The sequence below is a fragment of the Bison bison genome, unplaced genomic scaffold (genome assembly GCF_000754665.1).
Source record: "Bison bison bison isolate TAMUID 2011002044 unplaced genomic scaffold, Bison_UMD1.0 scf7180017864529, whole genome shotgun sequence".
NCBI classification, from domain to species: domain Eukaryota; kingdom Metazoa; phylum Chordata; class Mammalia; order Artiodactyla; family Bovidae; genus Bison; species Bison bison.
The window spans coordinates 3,430,642-3,451,061 of NW_011495079.1; the positions used below are offsets into that span (position 1 = coordinate 3,430,642).

The following is a 20,420-nucleotide window of genomic DNA, read 5'->3' on the forward strand; positions in this document are numbered from 1 at the left end:
ACAGCTGCTGGATCATGGAAAAAGCAAGAGAGTTCCAGAAAAACATCTATTTCTACTTTATTGACTATGCCAAAGCCTTTGACTGTGTGGGTCACAATAAACTGTGGAAAATTCTGAAAGAGATGGGAATACCAGACCACCTGACCTGCCTCTTGAGAAACCTATATGCAGGTCAGGAAGCAACAGTTAGAACTGGACATGGAACAACAGACTGGTTCCAAATAGGACAAGGTGTACGTCAAGGCTGTATATTGTCACCCTGATTATTTAGCTTATATGCAGAGTACATCATGAGAAACACTGGGCTGGAAGAACACAAGCTGAAATCAAGATTGCCAGGAGAAACATCAATAACCTCAGATATGCAGACGACACCACCCTTATGGCAGAAAGTGAACAGGAACTAAAAAGCGTCTTGATGAAAGTGAAAGATGAGAGTGAAAAAGTTGGCTTAAAGCTCAACATTCAGAAAATGAAGATGACAAACCTAGACAATGTATTAAAAAGCAGAGACATTACTTTACTGACAAAAATCTGTCTAGTCAAAGCTATGGTGTTTCCAGTAATCATGTGCAGATGTGAGAGTTAGACGATAAAGAAGGCTGAGCACCAAAGAATTGGTGATTTTGAACTGTGGTGTTGAAGACTCTTGGACTCCAAGGAGATCAAACCAGTCATTCCTAAAGGAAATCAAACCTGAGTACTCATTGGAAGGACTGATACTGAAGCTGAAGCTCCAATACTTTGGCCACCTAATGTGAAGAGCCGACTCACTGGAAAAGACCCTGATGGTGGGGAAGATTAAAAGGCAGGAGGAGAAGGGGACAACAGAGGATGAGATGGTTTGATGGCATCACCAACTCAATGGACATGAGTTTGAGCAAACTCTGGGAGATGATGAAGGACAGGGAAGTCTGGCGTACTGCCGTTGATGGGGCTGGCAAAGAGTCAGATATGACTGAGTGACTGAACAACAATGACATCCTATAGTATCAACAAAAGCAGGAACATTTTCATTAATAAAGAAGGGCTGGAATGAACCCCAGTATAAAATAAACAATGAGAAATACAAGTGTATTTTCCAGCACCTATGAGAACCATGGAGTTTTGCAGGACTATAGAAAAAGGTTTTACATGAGCTTAAAATGTAAGGTTTGATTGATTCTCATTTTGTTAATATATTGATTAGAAAAAAATACATTTGCCCACATTTTTAAAATTCACAACTAAATTTACTTTAGCTTGCTTATCATTTTTCAAATTAGTTCTTGCTGATTAATTCATTTGCTTCTTTTCTTCATCCTTCTCCTAAACAAATATTTATTAGGCAACAATTCATTTACAGACATTGTACTAAGTGCCAAGGATTACGGTAGAAAGCCGTAATCTCTATCATCATGGACCCAGGTTCAATTCTTGGGTTGGGAATCCCCCTGGAGAAGGAATAGGCAACCCACTCCAGTATTCTTGCCTGAAGAATCCTATGGACAGAGAAGCCTGGCAGGCTACAGTCCATGGGGTCACAAGAGTCGGACACGACTTACTGACTAAACCACCACCACCACCACCACCATGAACCTATGATACAGTAAAAACAAAACTCCAGGCCAGAATACTGGAGTGGGTAGCATTTCTCTTCTCCAGGGGATCTTCCCAACCCAGGGATCAAACCCAGGTCTTCTGCATTGCAGGTGGATTCTTTACCAACTGAGCTATCAGGGAAGCCCATAAAAACAAAACAAATAAAGGCAATGAGTATGGACCTCCAATCCAATGACTGGTGTGTTTATAGGAAGAAGAAAGGACATAGAAATGGAGAAGAAAGCCATGAGAAGTTGAGGACAGAGGTTGTGGTCATGCTGCCTTAAGCCAGGGAACTCCTGGAAGCTGATGTGGCTAAGGAATCTTCCCAAGAGCCTTCAAGAGTAGAGTGGACCACTGACACCTTGATTTCAAATTTCTAGCAGATGGAACTATAAGAGAATAAAATTCTACTGTTTTATGCCACCCAGTTTGTGGTACCTTCTGTGGAAGCCCTGGGAAATTACAGGTCAACAGATAGGTTGATCTTTATAGTACCCAGGGGACATCTAAGTGGAGAGGTTAAGGAGAAAGATGAATTTAGAGGTTTGGAACTCCACTGTGGCCTAGAGATAAAACTTTGAGGAACATCAGCTCACGTTTAAGCAATAGAGCCATATAAAGTGGCTGAGATGATCCAGAGGCAATCCTTAGAGTAAGAGGATAAAAGAACCTAGTTTAGAACCTTGAAGAATAGTGGCCTTCTAGGAGTAGGTCTCCCAAAGGGAGACCAAGATGGACATGAGAGAGGTAGAAGGAAGACCGGGAGAGTGTGGTATCACAGAGCCCCATGCAAAGAGTGCTTCATAGATTAAGTGTAGCAGATTGATCAAATGAAATCTTAATCTTGATCAACACTTTATCCACCATCTTTAGGAAGAAATAGTCTTGGAGACTAACTGAGGAGATTTCAGCTTAATATTAGAGTAGTTTGGGGGAAGTGATAAAGAGATGAGAAAATGAATCCAGGAGGTATAGACAACTCTTTCTAGGAGGTTGAATGTTAAAGGGAGGAAACCTACTATAACTACAGACAGACAAAGAATCAAGAGAGAGCTTTTCATGTGACTTAATCACCAGTGCTTGAATTTACTTACAGATGATTGTGTTTTTTATCTAATGTGGCACCTTGATGTTTAGACAATGGTGATAAAACAAATAAAACAGTACCTTATTGTTGGCCATAAAACTGTTCACTAAATTATAGCACAACCAGAACATGTTTTACAGATACAAATCTAAAAAGTCAGTAAATGAGAATCTGTTGTTGGTAGAAGTTTCCTGCATAATTTATAAAGAGGGAAATTGTAGGCAGGATAATGTTTTGAAATGCAAAACATCTGACTCATGGTAGAGATGAAGAGCTGTGTATGACCCATGAGAGAAACTTATCTTATTGTTCACACACAGGGCAGAGAAAATTCAAAACCGATAAGGCATCAGGCATCTCGAAGCAAAACTACTTTAATGAGGGTGAGTCATGGTGCCACCCAGGGAAATGAATCAGGTGCCCACATGCCAAATCTTCTTCATAATTACAGTGTTTTTTTCCCTTTTAAATTAAAACTAAAGTCAGGTAACAACTAATGTCCCTGTAGAACAAATTTAGCCAAATGGAAATGTACAACAGCCTATGAAGTAAAATGAAAATATGAAAGGGATACAGCTTCTCCAGCAAGGAAAGAAGAAAGAATTATCATTACCTTAAGTGTAATGTCATGCCTGCAGGCCCCGAAGGACTTTTAAAGGCTTTTATTGTGTCCTCTATTCCAGTTGATTTTGACATCTTCCCACCATGTAATGACTCCAGTAGCTTTCTCTCAACATTAAAGTCTTAGATATTGTACCCAAGACTCCTACTGTTTCCTGCTCAAGCCAGGAGAGTGAAGAGTATCCTTGTCACCTCCCATACCCTTCTCTTCTAACTTCTATAACCAATCACAAACGCTTTTAATGTCTAGATCTTAAGCATCTCACTTTTTTTCACCTCCACAGATACAAGCCCTAATCTAAGCCGCCACTGACTCACTCATGCCCATTTTGAATTATTGTGTCACCCAGTTTCTAAGAGTAGCTATAGCACAGCTAGAATGAACATGGAGAGATGCAAATCAGCCATCACTCTACTGTTTAAAACTTCAGGATTGTTTTCCCACTAGGACCTCAGCAAGCATATACAAGCATTTGTAAGAAATTTGGGAAAAAATGTAGTAACCCACCTCTTTCTGGGATGAACACATAACAAGTCAGTTTTCAGACCCTATTTCCCTACTGGCCAGACTTTTTATGTAGTGTAGAAACTGCAATACCTTTTGTCCCTCGAATAAAATCCAGATTCTTTAAGATGGCTTGTATGGCCCCTTACTACCTAATCTCTGCCAAACTCTACAGAGTCACCCCTGGCCATTCTTTCACTCAGGCTCTGTGATCCTGCATTCTGGGTCAGTTTCAGTCCCTTGAACATAACCATGTTGTCATTTACATCTTTGCCAAACCTCCCACTGTTTGGAAAAATGTTCTCTCCTCTCTGTCCAGATAACTCCTGCTTACTCCCTAGGTCTTAACAAAAATATTACTTCCCCACACAGCACTTCCCAGACCTCCTAGATTAGAATAAGTCTTGCCACACATTCCAGAGAACCTAATGTCCCAGTGCATGACACTCATTTATTTATTGAAGTTGTTGGTATGAAGTCAGCTTCTCTGATGGACTCAGCTGAATAAAGGAAGTATTATTTGTTCTTCACTGTATTATCTGTGCACAGTAACATGTCTGATACTGAGTAGAAGTTCAAGAAATGTTTATCAAAATTAAATGCATAGGTAGTACACTGCACACATGAAAGGAAGCATTAACTAAACAAATCTTTCAGTTTCTAATGATTAGCATTTTTATAAGCTAGAATCCTTGTTCCAGCATAATGGAAAAAGTTTTGTCAGGAGACCTAGGTTCTAGGCCTTACTCTGCCACTAACTTTCTAGTTGTGGGACCTTAAGCAAGTTTCCTTATGAACCATGAACCTACTTTCCTCAGCTTTTAAATGTTGATAATACCATCAGTTCTATCTATACAGTTGTTATGAGGCTCAAAGTTGGTGAGAGGGGATAATACTTATGGAGTGCCTACCATGTGCAAAGTCTTATGTTAGGTATGGCCATCTGCATTATCTCAAAAGAAATGAAAGAGTCTCTGAAAGGTTATTGTTTACCTAAAGATCACAATAAGTGGCAAAACAAGGACTTACATCCAGATTTATCTAGTTCCAAAGGCTCTGCTTTCTGTGCTCCTTTCCTTCCTCACTATATTTCTTCAATATCCATTTGATAAATTCTTCAAGTCATAGGACAAGCATTACCTCACTGTCCCAAGCAGATTTATATGCTCTCAACTCTAGATTCATATTGTAATGATGTAATAGTGTTAGACTGCAGTTTTTTGCTTAGCACAATGTTTTGAGACGGGGTCATGTCTTTCCATTATTGTTCACTCAGTATTTTGCCTGGGTATTAGTGCTTCATAAGTGCTAAATGTTTTTGTTGTTCAGTTGGCCATTCGTGTGTGACTCTTTGCAACCCCATGGACTGCAATACACCAGGCCTCCCTGTCCCTCACCATCTCCTGGAGTTTGTCCAAGTACTAAATGAGTATTTGCTAAATGAATGAAGAAATATTCTTTATCTAGTATTATTAATAAATGTAATAATATAGATAATTTTTGTTTGGTGTTTATATATAGATTTACATGTATAACCAACCAATAACAAAGGCCTGAATCACAATAGCTCATATGTGTGAGGTTTCTTAGATAGTATACATATGACACCAGATATTATAAAATACTAAGTATCTAGTTTTAGATAAATATATTAAAGAATATTAGGAATAGCTAATAATTGCCTGAAAGGGAATATATAAAATATAAGGTATGTGAAAATGGTTCAGGCTAACTTTGAATGTGATTTTCTAGTTTTAATTTTCTACATGGCAGGCAACCTCAGGGAGTAACTGTACTGTTTGTAAATAACAAACTACTTAGTTTAGAGGACTTGGCATATTATTTGTTGTAATGTTACCCTGTTCCAGAGGATTATAATTAATAGTAGAAACAAAATCCAGTTGCAGAAGTATAGCCTACAGCATATCTATGGCCTAGGAAATGTGCTAAGGGAACTAAAATGGAGCTGAAGGTTTCCTTACATTTACTTAGTAGTCAAATCAAGAAGAAATGTAAAAACTACTTTGAAGTTATGCAATATATGATCTAAGCTCTTCATCTACGACAACAGCTTGTCAAAATGCTAATTGTTAGGAACTGAGAGATTTGTTTAGTTAATAATGCTTCCTTCCATGTGTGCTATGTGTTTTCCAGAAGGAAATCTACAATCTATTATTAGCTTCACATAGTCACTCTTGATTATCTGAGTTAATAAATAGAACACAGACATACAATAGACATGTTTCAGTTCTAAAATGGAGGCCAGTGCAAACATTACATCTTTGACTGCGGAATAAATCTTGCTTCTCTGCAGCAAAGTTGTTTTCCTCCTTACTCTACTAGTTTTTCTAAGTAAAAAGAACTATGCCAGGGAAAATTCACACACATATATAAATGCGAGTTTACTCTAGCTTCTGTGAACTATTTGCTAGAGCTTAGAATTCTGTCAGTGGTGGTCATTTTGCATATTGGATTCTGGACATGTTGACAGTTCTCATCTTCTTTAAGGCTCCAGGTCCTAACACAATATTCTCAACCTCACATATGGCTAATGCAGAGACTAGGAAAAGCAGGGTAAAGAAAAAGTCAGTTTGAGGAAAGAAAAAATAACCCATACTATATATTACTTTGACTTTGTGAAAAAAGAGGGCTCACTAAAGTTTTTGCTGTTGTTTTAAAAATGAAGCTTTAGAGATTGGTCTATTAAAATAAAAAAAGGAAGGAAATTAGAAATTAGCACACATTGTCAGACAGCTTTCTAGAGTGATAATAATTATTCTGGCAATGACAGGTCAGCTACTTTCTAAGGAAAATTAATAGTCTTCAAATGTAAATAACTGCCATCTTTTCATCTGTGAAATCAGATATATTACAGAATAAAAATTTACAATAAAAATGGCATTTCTCTCTGAGGCATTTTAATGAAATAATCAATGAAATGAAAGGTGGGCTCCATGGCTCAGACGAAAGAAATGTAGTTAAGAGAAAAGCTGGTCTGACCCTATTGTATAGGTAGAAATAGACACATATTAGGTGGTAGAATTCCAAAAAAGAAAATATTTATCCAGTTATTCAATTATTTATCATTTAGTGAGCATCTATTGTAAGTCACTACGAGAAGCATTGGGGATACACCTTATCTGACACATGGTCCTTGCATTTAAGGAGCTCACAGGCATGAACACAAGTACTTTTATATAAAATATCCAGTAGTAGAGGTGTGTGAAGCATGCTAAGGAGGCACACAGATGAAAGAACTATTGAAATTAGAGAAGGCTTCACAAAGGTGGCTACCCTTAGCCAAATACCATACAAGTTTACCAGGTGGATTAGATGAGAAGGCATTCCAAGCTGACTGAAGAGTACACTATGAATCAAGAATCAGGAACTCTAAGAACAGTATTCTTACAAGTACCCAGTATATTGTGTGCATGTGTGTGTGTGCTAAATAGTTTCAGTCATGTCTGACTCTGCATGACCCGATGGACTCTAGCCCACCAGGCTCCTCTGTCCATGGGATTCTCCAGGCAAGAATACTGGAGTAGGTTCCCATGCCTTCCTCCAGGGGATCTTCTTGACCCAGGGATCAAATCCACATCTCCTGCAGTCCAGATGAATTCTTTACCACTAAGCCACCTGGGAAGCCCATCCAGTATATTAGGTTAGAAGTAAGTAGAAAGTTACAGCCAAATTATCAAGGACCTCATTGGGCAAAGTAAATCTTTTGGACATTGTGATATGGATGGTGACAAGAGATAAGAGGTTCTTAAACAGTGGAGTGGCATAATCAGATAAATGTTGAGAAAATTAACTCTGCCAGCTTTGAGAATAAGCCAAATCCTGGAGAAGGTGGCTGGTTGAGAAGCATCAATAATAGGGGGATTTCATGATCCCTAAGAGTCTCCTACTCTCTGGCTTTTGGCTTAACATTTCACTATTAGAATTTTAAGTTTACAACTTAGTGCCTGTTAAAATAAAAAGTATAATTTTGGGGAAAAATGATATGGTGGATAATTAATTGAGCTGGGCTTCAGGATAGACTTTAATAAAGGATTCAGTTTTCAAATTCTTCACTTTTAGTCATGTCTCTAATCATACAAGAGAGCAAGGATCTAGTGACGACCCCGGGCAGGGGGAGGCAAGGGAAGGCGGGGGGAGGGGGCGGGTTTCTTGAGACCAAGCAGATGGAGAGAGTCTCTCTTGCTCCCAAATCAAGGGAACACTGGAAATTGCATTCATTTTCTCTCTCTGCATAATGAATCACAGCAAACAATGGCTTACAACAATATACATCTGTTATCTCACAGTTTACAGGAATTAGGAGTCTGGGCAGAGCTTAGCTGGATCCTCTGCACAGGGCCTCACCAGGCTACAATCCGGGTGTTGGCCAGAGCTGTGATCTTATCTGAGGCTCAAGGTGCAGTTGCAGTGCTCATGGTGACTGACTTCTCTAAAGCCAGTAGTGGACAGAAAAGATGCTCCTTCAAGTTACTAACCTCTAGACTCCTTCAGGTGGAAGGAGTCTGCCACTGCAGGAGATGCAGGAGACATGGGTTTGATCCCTGGGTCGGGAAGATCTCCTGGCAAAGGAAATAGCAACCCACTCTAGTATTCCTGCCTGGAAATTCCCTTGGACAGAGCAGCCTGGAGGGCTACAGTCCTTGGGATTGGACACAACTGAAGCGACTTAGCACATAGCATGGACTCCTTCTTAAAGGAATCACCTGATTAGTTCAAGCCCACCAAAGATACATCCCTTTTGAGTAACTTAAAATGATCAGGACCTGAATGTCATCTTTCAAATCCCTTCACCTTTGCCATAAAACATATTATGCCTCTGAAAGTGATACTTCATCATCTTTGCCACTGGCGAGTACAATAGCAAGTTACAGGTCCCACACACTCTCAAAGGGCATCACAAAAGTGTACAGATACAGAAGCATGGAGGTGAGAACCATGGGGCCATCATAGAATTCTGCTTATCACAGATGCCAAGAGTCAATTAGAAGAGTTCAAATCACGAGAGCCTAGAGCTAGGTAGGCAAGAAACAACTGGTCAGTTAAGTAGGTAGTAAGTTACGCAGGAGGATATCTGGAACAAGTTTTGCTATGGGCTGGCTCACTACGCCATATGCATGAGAGAAGTCTGTGTTAAAAAGGCTGGGGTCCACATGGATACACAAAGCACCAGCCAACATAGACAGGTGCAGAGAAAAAAGGAGGAAATGCTCTCCCAAAAGTAGACTGTAGAGATCAAGATGGGAATAGAGAAAAAGGTTCAGCAGTTTGGAAACTGTTTTTAACAAGGGTAGAGAGATTTCTCCATAGCACAGACCTGGAAATTCCCCTTTATTAAAAAAGCTACTGCCTGCTTTTCTCCTACTGTTTTACTTTTAGATACAATAATCACACATATATCACACAAATATAACTGATAGCAGGAAATTTTTCAAAAAATATAAACAGTCTGGTAAAGAAAATCAGGAGAAAAAAACTATCAAGCCAACTAAAGTAGACAAGATAATTAGAGAGAAGATATATGCAGCACCGAATTTGAATCACAAAGAAAACTCTAGCAAAGCAGTTAGGTTTTCACATGAATTAGCAGAAGGTAATGCAAAATAAGATTAAGTTAATAAACATTAAATTGTTAAAAAAAAGATTTTCAACACAAAACTCTCTGAAACACTTGCTTTCTTACCTCTGCTGTAGTCCTGGATGAATTAGCACTTGTAGAAGTTTAGGTATCCCCAGTAGTGACACAACTTGCAGCTTTCCCTGCCCTTCCGCCCCAGGACACATAAAACTGAGGCACAGAATAAACAAAAATTCTAACTCTGCTCATCAGCATGTTGACCTGCTTGTTCCAAGCAACTCTGGATTTACGATTCTGGTTGCCTGGCTGGACTCCTAGCACTTGGTTGTTCTGTGTCTGTACTGAATTCTTAGTCTAGGTTCTACTTACTGCCTAGACTGTAATAACAGCAATATAATGTCCACATTTATTAAGTATTTCTGAAGCTACATTAATTAAGCATGATCCTCGTGGCCCAGTGGCAAAGAATCTACCTGCCAATCCAGGAGACACAGGTTCGATCTCTGGGTCAGAAAGATCACCTGGAGAAGGAAATGGCAATCCACTCCAGAATTCTTGCCTGGAGAATCCTATGGACAGGGGAGCCTAGGGGACTACAGTCCACGGGGTCACAAAAGAATCAGACACGACTTAGCGACTAAACAACAGCAACAACAATGTTCATGTACCTTTCATTTAGTTGTGCTGGGTAAGGTATTAGGGATAGTATTTCTCAAAGAAGGTATTAATATATTTCCATTCTTATACTGTATTCCATTGGAAACCTCTCTGCTCCCACACCTAATACTGGAGACTTATGCCTTCAGGTAGGGGGAGGTGCTTTAGGAAGGCAAGAGACTTAAAAGTCAGACTCCCACTTTAGAATAATCAGAGGTAGGTCAATCAGAGTTAGGTCTAAAGAACTATTATAATAATATAAGCAAATGGGAAGCCTTCTTCAGAAGAGGAAGGGCTGTTGAGACAGGGAGATAAGAAAATATCTCTACCTGTGTATCCTATAGTTCCCTTTCTGGGCTTGGCCTGTAGAGGCTGGAGTGTAATAAATAGGTATTACAAGGAAAGAGGGACCTGTACTCCAAATCTCATCTGGATTCTGGGTGTGGCCACATCTGACAGAACTTAGTAGCTCCACATACACAGGATGGACTAGCGAGTTCCTGAGGATAAATTTTTCTGAGTCCTCATTATTTTCCTAAGTTACAAATGAGACCCAAATTTCCTGTGGTCTCAGAAGCAGCTGGGCTGAGAGCCAAGCGGGTTGCCATAGGGCCAGCTTGGCAAATGGAGAATTGCCCCAGAACCTTGGGTGGACAGATGGCAGACACACAGACTTAGAGGGTCCACCTTACCAGCGAGAGATGAACTCAGCTGAGCCAGCCAATAAGAGCTAGCCCTGGCCAGAATGATCTTGGCTTAAATTCATCACTTGAAGGCCACAGGTATACCAGAAAGGATGCTCAAGCCTACTAGCCTACTATCTCTCCTCCAGTGCTGCCCACAGGCCACTTATGCTACCCTTTTGTAAAGAATTTGAGCAAAAGCTAACTCAAACATTTCCTTGTTTAATTTTTGCCTTCACTGGTTATTCTCCAAGGATGACCTTGTTTCAGGTTCACAAAAAAAACAGTAGCAACATAGATAGTAAGATGCAAATTGGATCACTTCTCTCCACCAACACCTTCTCATTGCTCTTAGGTATCTTATGCTCTTAGGTTAAAAATAAAAATCCAGAAAATAGCCTACAAGGAAGGCCCTGAACCATGGGCCTTCTACTCCCTCTGAAGGCTCAGCTCCTGCCACATCTCCCCTTTCTCTGGGACCTGTAGTTTCATGTTAATTTTTTTTTAATTTTAAATATATTTATTTATTTAATTGAAGGATTATGGCTTTATAGAATTATGTTGGTTTCTGTTTTTTACCACAGGGTTATTTTTTTAAATATTCTATTCCTTCTTTGAAGAGCAATCTTCCCTCATGATCTTGGCCTAGTTAGGCCCTGTTTGCCTCTCAGAGCCCAACTCTCCCATGGCAAAGCTTTGCAGACCCCCAAATGAGATCATTCGCCTTCTTAGGTACTCTCCCGGTACCCTGAACTTTCTCATGATGCAATGTACCTAGTGCATGTATTTATTTTATGCTGCCCAAATAAACTGATAGTCTCATTTCAACTATTTTCACCTAGAATAACAATAATTTGTTATTGCACTAAACCACTTTACTCTAACAGCTGATTGTATGCACTAAACCACTTTACTCCAACAGTTAATTATATATTTTTATATTTTTTAATACTGTAAAAGTCAATATTTTATTTCTTTGTCAAGCATCTGCTAATTTGTTATTGCACTAAACCACTTTACTCCAACAGCTGATTGTATGCACTAAACCACTTTACTCCAACCACTGATTGTATGCACTAAACCACTTTACTCCAACAGCTAATTATATATTTTCATATTTTTTAATACTGTAAAAGTCAATATTTTATTTCTTTGTCAAGCATCTGCTAACCTACCTCTGCCTTCTGTGTGATGTGCAATGTGCACAGAAAGGCACTGGAGAAAAGTCATGTGATATTAGATGGGAAACAGGAAAATGAAAGCATAGGAGGGGCACTTCATGAATTATCAAGAACTAAGGATATAAATATTTAATAATATTATTTATTATTATATTTATTAAATTAATAAGCAATAAATTTATTATTAATAAATTATAATAAATAATATAAATTAATACAGTAATATAAGTATGATAAATCAATATATTGAACTAATAAACAATAATGTTTATTGTTATATTTATTGTGATATTAAATATTTAATAATAATATTTATTATTAAACATATATGACATTTGATATAAAAATGTTTTTTCTTTTGGCTACCTAAAATCCTGGTCTACTTAAAGCACTGAATTTAACAAGCAAAATTCAGATATTTTGTATAATGCACATTCTAAGGCAATAAGCCTCAAAGATGTAATTTCCCATTATTCTCACTAACCCTTAATCCTTCCTCCATATTAGCCCATCCTGAACCTCAGCTTGGAGCTCAAAGACCATCTCAGCAGCCCACGTTTGGCCTTCATGCTGGCTGGAGTCCAGAGATTTCCTCAGCTGCTTGTGTCCAGTGGCTGCTGGAGTAAGATTAACTCAGTTTCAGGAGTTCTATTTCCAGTCAGTGTGAGCTAATTAAAAGGAAGGGTTTCGTTTGCCTCTCTGGCAATCCCTGAGCAGCACAAAAGGTCCACACCACCTTCTTCATTCTAATTTTAGTTCTCCTCAAACGTTTCTTCTCCCTTGCAGAAAAGCATCCTATGCTGCGGTGTACTTAAAAGCTGTTGTTATTTCTCCCATTTGGAAAGGAACACTTTTCCACTTACTCTTTTTAGATTTTTTCCATCAATTTTATCCAGTAAGAGGTGATAGTTTGAAACTACTAACAGAACTAGAGATAATTAGTTACCCAGGGTAGGTAATGTCTTTAGCAGGGACTCAAAGGTGCCAGCTCACAGAAAATTTTCATATATGCAGCGCTTTCTGGAAATAACTTTTCATAAAGAGGAAGTATGTTTTATTTACTGGTGAGTGTCAGTTTCTTTTCCCCCAATAATATACAACACACCTGTCCCTGACAATTTCACTGAGGAACTCAGCACTCATAGGTCATTCACTATGGGCTAAGACACTGTCAACATTTTTTGACCAATACTCTTTACTTTCAATAAACATAAAATTATCTCATAGCTTCCTCCCTCTGTGTCCTACCCTACTGAAAAAGCAGTCTTAACTATGTACTCAACTTACCTACTTGGATATCCAATAGCGTTTCTTATCCATAACTAAGCTTTCGTCGTAAGAATACCAACTCCATCCTTCCAAAGGTCAAAGAGTCACAACTTTGGTTTCATTTTCTCCAACACTCACCGGATTTCCTCCACCTTGTCCCTCCTCAGACTCCTTAGCTGTTGTTGCCTTTTATCATCTCTTTCATCAAGCTCAGGTTTTGATCTTCTATGTACATTCACTCCATATCATGTATACAATGATGATGTTCACAGTCTTTGTCTTCAAAGACAATGTGAACATTCAGCTGCCTACATGACACATCTATTCAGATATCTAACAGGTAGATATTACTTAAAATGAACTCCTGGTAGAAAAGGGAACCTCCTACACTGTTGGTGGGAATGCAGCTTGTATGGACACTATGGAGAACAGTATGGAGGTTTCTCAGAAAGCTAAAAATAGAACTACCATATGATCTAGCAATCCCACTCCTGGGCATATATCCAGAGAAAACTCTAATTTTAAAAGATACATGCAAACCTATGTCCATAGAACACTATTCACAATAGTCAAAACATGGAAACCACCTAAATGTCCACCAACAGATGAACAGATAAAGAAGATGTGGTACATATATACAACAGAATACTGCTGCTAAGTCACTTCAGTCGTGTCCGACTCTGTGCGACCCCATAGACAGCAGCCCACCAGGTTCCCCTGTCCCTGGGATTCTCCAGGCAAGAACACTGGAGTGGGTTGCCATTTCTTTCTCCAATGCATGAAGGTGAAAAGTGAAAGTGAAGTCGCTCAGTCTTGTCCGACTCTGAGTGACCCCATGGACTGCAGCCTACCGGGCTCCTCTGTCCATGGGATTTTCCAGGCAAGAGTACTGGAGTGGGGTGCCATCGCCTTCTCTGAACAGAATACTATTTAGCCATAAAAATAATGAAATAATGACATTTGCAGCAACATGGATGCAACTAGAGATTATATACGAAGTGAAGTAAATAAGAAAGAAAATTATCAGATGATAAAATTTATATGTGGAATCTAAAATATGACACAAATGAAGCTATCTACTGAAACAGAGACAGAGTCATGGATTTAGAGAACAGTCATGCGTTTGCCAAGGGGGAAGGATTTGGGGAAGGGATGGAGTAAGAGGTTAAGGTTAGTAGACATACGCTCTCATATATAGAATAGATAAACAACAAGGTCCTACAGTATACATAGAGAACTATATTCAATAGACTATGACAAATCATAATAGAACAAATATATTTTTTAAATGTGCATACATGTATAACTGAATCACTTTGCTATATAGCAGAAATTAACACAACACTGTAAATCAACTATACTTCAAATTAAAAAAAGTGAACTCTTGATATTTTTACCTGTTCACCACATCTCTTCTTCCCAGGACCTCTCTCATGTCAGATGACATTAAAAATCATGCTTACAATTGTTTAGGACAAAAACATTGCAGTTTTCCTTAATTCTTCTCTTTTTTTCATATACTACATCTACTCTATCATAAAATCCCACAGGCTTTACCTTAAAAAAATAAGTCCAACATCCATCAATTTCTCTCCAGCTCCACTGCTTCACCTTTGACCTGGGCTGACTTCCTCTCTCATCTTACTGGAATGCTACAATAGCCCCCTACTGGCCTTGCTTCCACACTTATCCTCCTTCTTCAGTCCATTCTCAACACAAGAGTTGATGCAATTCTTATAAAATAGAAGTTACATCATGTCACTCTCCTGAAAGAGCCTGAACTGACTCCCAGTTTCACTCTGAGTGAAATCCAAAGTCCTTAAAATGACATATATTAGGTCCTACATGACCCATCCCTCTCTTCCGTCTTACCTAAGAAATTCCATGTTTCAAAGAATGGCAGTAAGATTTGACTAATCTGCTTAAGCAAGAAATTTTAGGGCTTTTCCTGAACTCTTCCTCACCATCACACCTCTGATCAGTTGCCATGACCTGTTGATTACTCTTTCCTCGTGTTTCTCAAATCCATTTATATTTTCCATTGCTGATGGCACTGTTGCTTCCTACCTCCAATCTCACCTCATCTTGAATCTATTTGCTACATATTAATACTTTGGTGATCTTTCTACATATTAGTACTATGGTGAGATGGTTGGATGGTATCACTGACTCGATGGACATGGGTTTGAGCAAGCTCCCGGTGTTGGTGATGGACATGGAAGCCTGGCGTGCTGCAGTCCATGGGGTCACAAAGAGTAAGACATGACTGAGCGACAGAACTGAACTGATCTTTCTAGTTAAATGCTAACCCATTCATATCATCTAAGTCTGTCTGCCTCCAAAGGTAGACCCTCTTTACCACCTTTTCCTGATGATTCTCAAGTTGATACTTAGATTACATAATATACTGCCTAACAAGTAGGAAGTTTTAACTATAGTTCAGGCTACTTTTGAAATGGTTCTCTTTTATATAATAATAAATTCATTGGTCCACTTATTAAAAGTGCTTTGCAGCAGGCAATTTGTTTGTGAGGTTGTTATGTATTAGTCTTTGTTCTATTAACACTTGACATTTTTATAATGATTAATTTTTTTGTGCATGCAATCATTTATAAAATAAACAGTAGATTTATCCATTAATTTAGATCATGCTTTTAATTCAAGAAAAGGTCAGCCATTTAAGCATGAGTACAGATGTATAGCTGGCTCTTCTTTTCTTAAAATGACTATAGATTTCATACAATAATAGTATGTAAGAATAAAAAAAATAATATTAAACAATAATGACAGTACTAAAAAAAATATTGTTCCATAGTTTCCAAAATGCTTCACATAAGTCAGCTCATTTATTACTAAAACTACCCAAAGAGTAGATATTATCTCCCCTTTCCAGAGGAGCAAATCAAAGATCAGAGAAGTTAAATAATTTGACGGAAAGTATCTAGCAAATCAGTGACAGAACTGACTCAGAAAGTTGTTCTACTTCAGTATGCACCATGCGATAATGCCTTTATATGCAGATTCTTAAATATAACATATAACAAAACCACCTATGAGTAGGATAACGAAATGCTATTTTTCAAAGTAGATAAACCTTAAACATTTTACTTTGTGAAATTCAAAGTTTTACCTTTCAATATAAAACAAATCAGCATTGTCCTTCCACATTATTACTAAATATCAGTCTATTCTAAAATTTTTGATGTGACATGTAGGTGACATAATACATTTGGAAACCATAAAACATGCTTTTCAAAACCATCCCTAGTTTTAAAAGGTTAGATTTTGGTTCTGTTTAAAGGTCAGACCTGAAAATACGCTGATGATTACATTATTCCACACATTTTGGATGGTGCCTTTAAAGTCTTGGCATGAAGTCATGAACAAAAAACACAATGAGATTTGTATGAAGATTCCTCTTAATTCCTCTAACTCATAAAGGCTTTGGTTTTAAAAACTCAAAAATATAGCTGCATAAAATGAACGGCTTTACCTGTATCGCCAGTTTCCTTGTTCTTGACTTCTGTGGTTGCTGCAGAAGAGGTGAGTGGACTAACTGGAGGGTTGGAAGTAAAGCTTGTACACCCTGTAGATGTGTTGATTTCAAAATATTCTTGGTTGTGATTCATTCGATGAAAATCCAGAGAAGACACAATAGATGTTCGTTGTTTAGGCTAAAATAAATGAGCATGATAAAAGCATTAATATGATCATGCTCATCTTCAGCCCAATTCCCCATCAGTTTAATCTAAGTGCATTTTTCCCATTACACTGTCTGTTTTTTACACATAAAATATAGTTGTGTTTTACAGAGAAACATTAAAAAGTCCCTTAATTCAAAAATAAAAAAATGTTTAATGAAAAAATGTCATGGCATAGTTGATAAAATAATTTAGACTTTTTTGTTAGATTTCTCCAGAAGACTGCAAAAATACAGTGCTCAGAATTTCTCTTAATGATCAATTCAGAAAGTTGCAATTCTGAGTCACCTTTCATTCAGCTAACATTTATAAAGGATCCTGCATTTGGCAGACCCTGAGAATATAGAGTCTACTAAAGAAATAAAAGGATCCTTACAATATGGAAGCATAATTAAGGCAGTTCCATTTTTAATTTTCTATATAGTCCAAGGAACTGGGAACATTTGATATTGTCCCCAAGTATCATATGCTCCAATTTCATCATTAAAACAAAGTAAATTTGTATAGAACATTTTCTAGGATCTAAGAATCTACTTGTATTTATAGTGAACTTTGATTTCTTTTTTAAGGATTTAAATTAATCCCCAAATAGCAAAAAGAAAAAGTCAATTTAAATATAAATGGTAAAATCATGGAGTAACAGCAGATATAATCTTTTGTCAGTAATGGATTGTTCCCTATAGCAGTTTTCTGGGGTTTTTTTCCCACAATTTTAATTATATTCACATTTTTTTTCTCACCTAGCAGAGGTTCTAACATCACCCTTCAGAAAAACCGCAGTCTTTTTGGTTCTCAGGATTGTGCACATTTCCTAATTTAAGTCTTATTATGTTTTATTCTTATTATCAATGTTAATGAAATATTAACAATCTTACAATAATAAGAGATTAAATACAATCTCTTTGAAATAAAGTTTATTGTACTTAACTTTCTGCAAAGTACAAAAAGTGCAATACACTTTTGGCTTAGTAACACTTACACTGCCCTCAAATACTTGCTAATTTTATCACTGAACTCCACAATTATTTTCCTGCAAAATATTCATGTTACCATTTCTCTTCCAGCTCATCATGTTTTTTGAAAAGCAGACATTACTTAGTCTATAATCTAAAATATCTGATGATATTGAAAATGTGTTTTACAGAGTTTTTTTTTACTTAAGGTGTTCAAATTATAACATGCTTTATACTTTCACCCTTGCAATATTTTTATAGGAATTGTTAAGAGGCATAAATATTGTTATATGAGTGTAAGTTATTTATTATTATGACACATGAACTCAGTAATGCAATTCAAATTAATACCCACACAGGACTCAGTTGCTTTTGAAGTATGAAAGACTGGTGTTCAATGTCAGGCTTGATTTCTCATGAAATGTCTGTCCTTGGGGCTACTAAATCTCAATTCACTTTCAATGTTCTTCCTACTAGACTATATAACTGCAATTAAAAACATGGATATGACCCCGGCTCCAATAGAAACACAGGTATGTCATTATCATGGTTTTGTCTCATTGTGTTGTATTTTATTTTTGTTTCACTTTGTATAAAGGCAGCAAACCAAATTTATATGATGTACCCTCTCATAAACATTATAAGGATAAAGCCAACTGATGTGTATGACTCCTTTACTTATAAATGTTTCTGAAATACATGTTTCTGAACCTTGACCACCCAAAGTTTTAAATCCACTAGAAGTACAATTTGTTATACAATCAAGCAAGAAAATAAACTATTTTTCTGCATTAATTTATTCTACTGCTGCTGCTGCTGCTAAGTCGCTTCAGTCGTGTCCGATTCTCTGTGACCCCATAGACCGCAGCCTACCAGGCTCCCCCATCCCTGGGATTCTCCAGGCAACAACACTGGAGTGGGTTGCCATTTCCTTCTCCAGTGCATGAAAGTGAAAAGTGAAAGTGAAGTCGCTCAGTTGTGTCCGACCCTCAGCGACCCCATGGACTGCAGCCCACCAGGCTCCTCCGTCCGTGGGATTTTCCAGGCAAGAATACTGGAGTGGGGTGCCATTGCCTTCTCTACTAATTTATTCTACAAGTATTTGCTAAGTGTATACTAAATTGTGGATACCTTGGTAAGCAGTATGATACGAATAAGATGAGGAAGCCATTGTCCCTCTTCTCTGGGTGATTACAGACTTGAAGTGGGAAGAGGGATGGTGAATGAGGGAATAAATCAGCAATCCAAGGATTGTGTGTCAGTACAGCATAGTACAGCGATAAGCATCATGAGAAGTGGACACAAGACGTAAAAGGTGAACCTCTACTTTAGAGACACAGTTAGGATACAATTAGGAAAAGCTTCTGCAAGCAGGTAATTGATGGCTGAGTTGAATCTTGTTGAAAGTGAGTGAAAGTGAAAGTTGCTCAGTCGTGTCCGACTCTTTGCAACCCCATGGACTATACAGTCTATGGAATTTTCAGGCCAGAATAGTGGAGTGGGTAGCCTTTCCCTTCTCCAGGGGATCTTCCTAACCCAGGGATCAAATCCAGGTCTCCCAAAGTGAGGGCAGATTCTTTACTAGCTGAGCCACCAGGGAAAGTAGAGGTGGTAGGAAAACAAATGAGGATGGGAAGAGGAAAAGTGCAAACTGCAAAAGGTTCATTATGGCTGTAGAGCAGAGTATGTGACGACAGCAAGTGGGTTCAAGCTGTGAGATACTGGATGTTTCAGGGGACAAATCATGAAGGGCTCTAATGCCATATTAAGGAGTTTGGTCTTTCATCTGACTATTCTAAGAAACCAATGGATGATTTCTAAGAAAGAGAGTTTCATAGCTGGGTTTGAATTTCAATAAAATCATTTTAGCAGTTTAAAGAATGAACAGGTAAGGGGAGAATCTGAGGAAGAGAGACTATAAGGATATTCAATTGAGCCAAGACATAATGGGGTCCTGAGGTAAAGCAGTTGCAGTAGTGTTGGAGATCACAGATGTTTTTAGGAGATACTAAGGAGGTTAGTTCTTTAGATCTTGGCATCTGATTGGATGTGAAAGCTGATTTTCAGGGAGGAGTCTAGGGTGACTCATATATTTTTTGACTGGGTAGATGCCAAAAGATAAGGTTTTTGTGGGAAATATAAATGCATACACTCCTGTAGCAGAATTACACAAGATGTACTCAGCAGTGGCCACAGGACTGGAAAAGGTCAGTTTTCATTCCAATTCCAAAGAAAGGCAATGCCAAGCAATGTTCAGACTACTGCACAATTGTACTCATCTCACACATTAACAAGTAATGCTCAAAATTCTCCAAGCCAGGCTTCAACAGTACTTGAACCATGAACTTCCAGATGTTCAAGCTGGATTTAGAAAAAGCAGAGGAACTAGAGATCAAATTGCCAACATCTGCTGGATCATCAAAAAAGCAAGAGAGTTCCAGAAAAACATCTAATTTTCTTTATTGACTATGCCAAAGCCTTTGACTGTGTGGATCACAATAAACTGTGGAAAATTCTGAAAGAGATGGGAATACCAGACCACCTTACCTGTCTCCTGAGAAATCTGTATGCAGGTCAAGAAGC

At 38.0% G+C, this 20,420-nt stretch overlaps 1 protein-coding gene across 2 annotated transcripts in view; it reads right to left on the reverse strand.

The window, feature by feature from the left end:
• Positions 1-20,420, reverse strand: part of ANKS1B (ankyrin repeat and sterile alpha motif domain containing 1B) — a 1,164,394-nt gene that overhangs the window by 660,519 nt on the left and 483,455 nt on the right. For both annotated transcript variants that reach the window (XM_010831582.1, XM_010831580.1), the window contains exon 12: positions 16,677-16,857. In XM_010831582.1, coding sequence (XP_010829884.1) covers positions 16,677-16,857 — 181 coding nt within the window. The remainder of the gene's footprint in view (positions 1-16,676; positions 16,858-20,420) is intronic.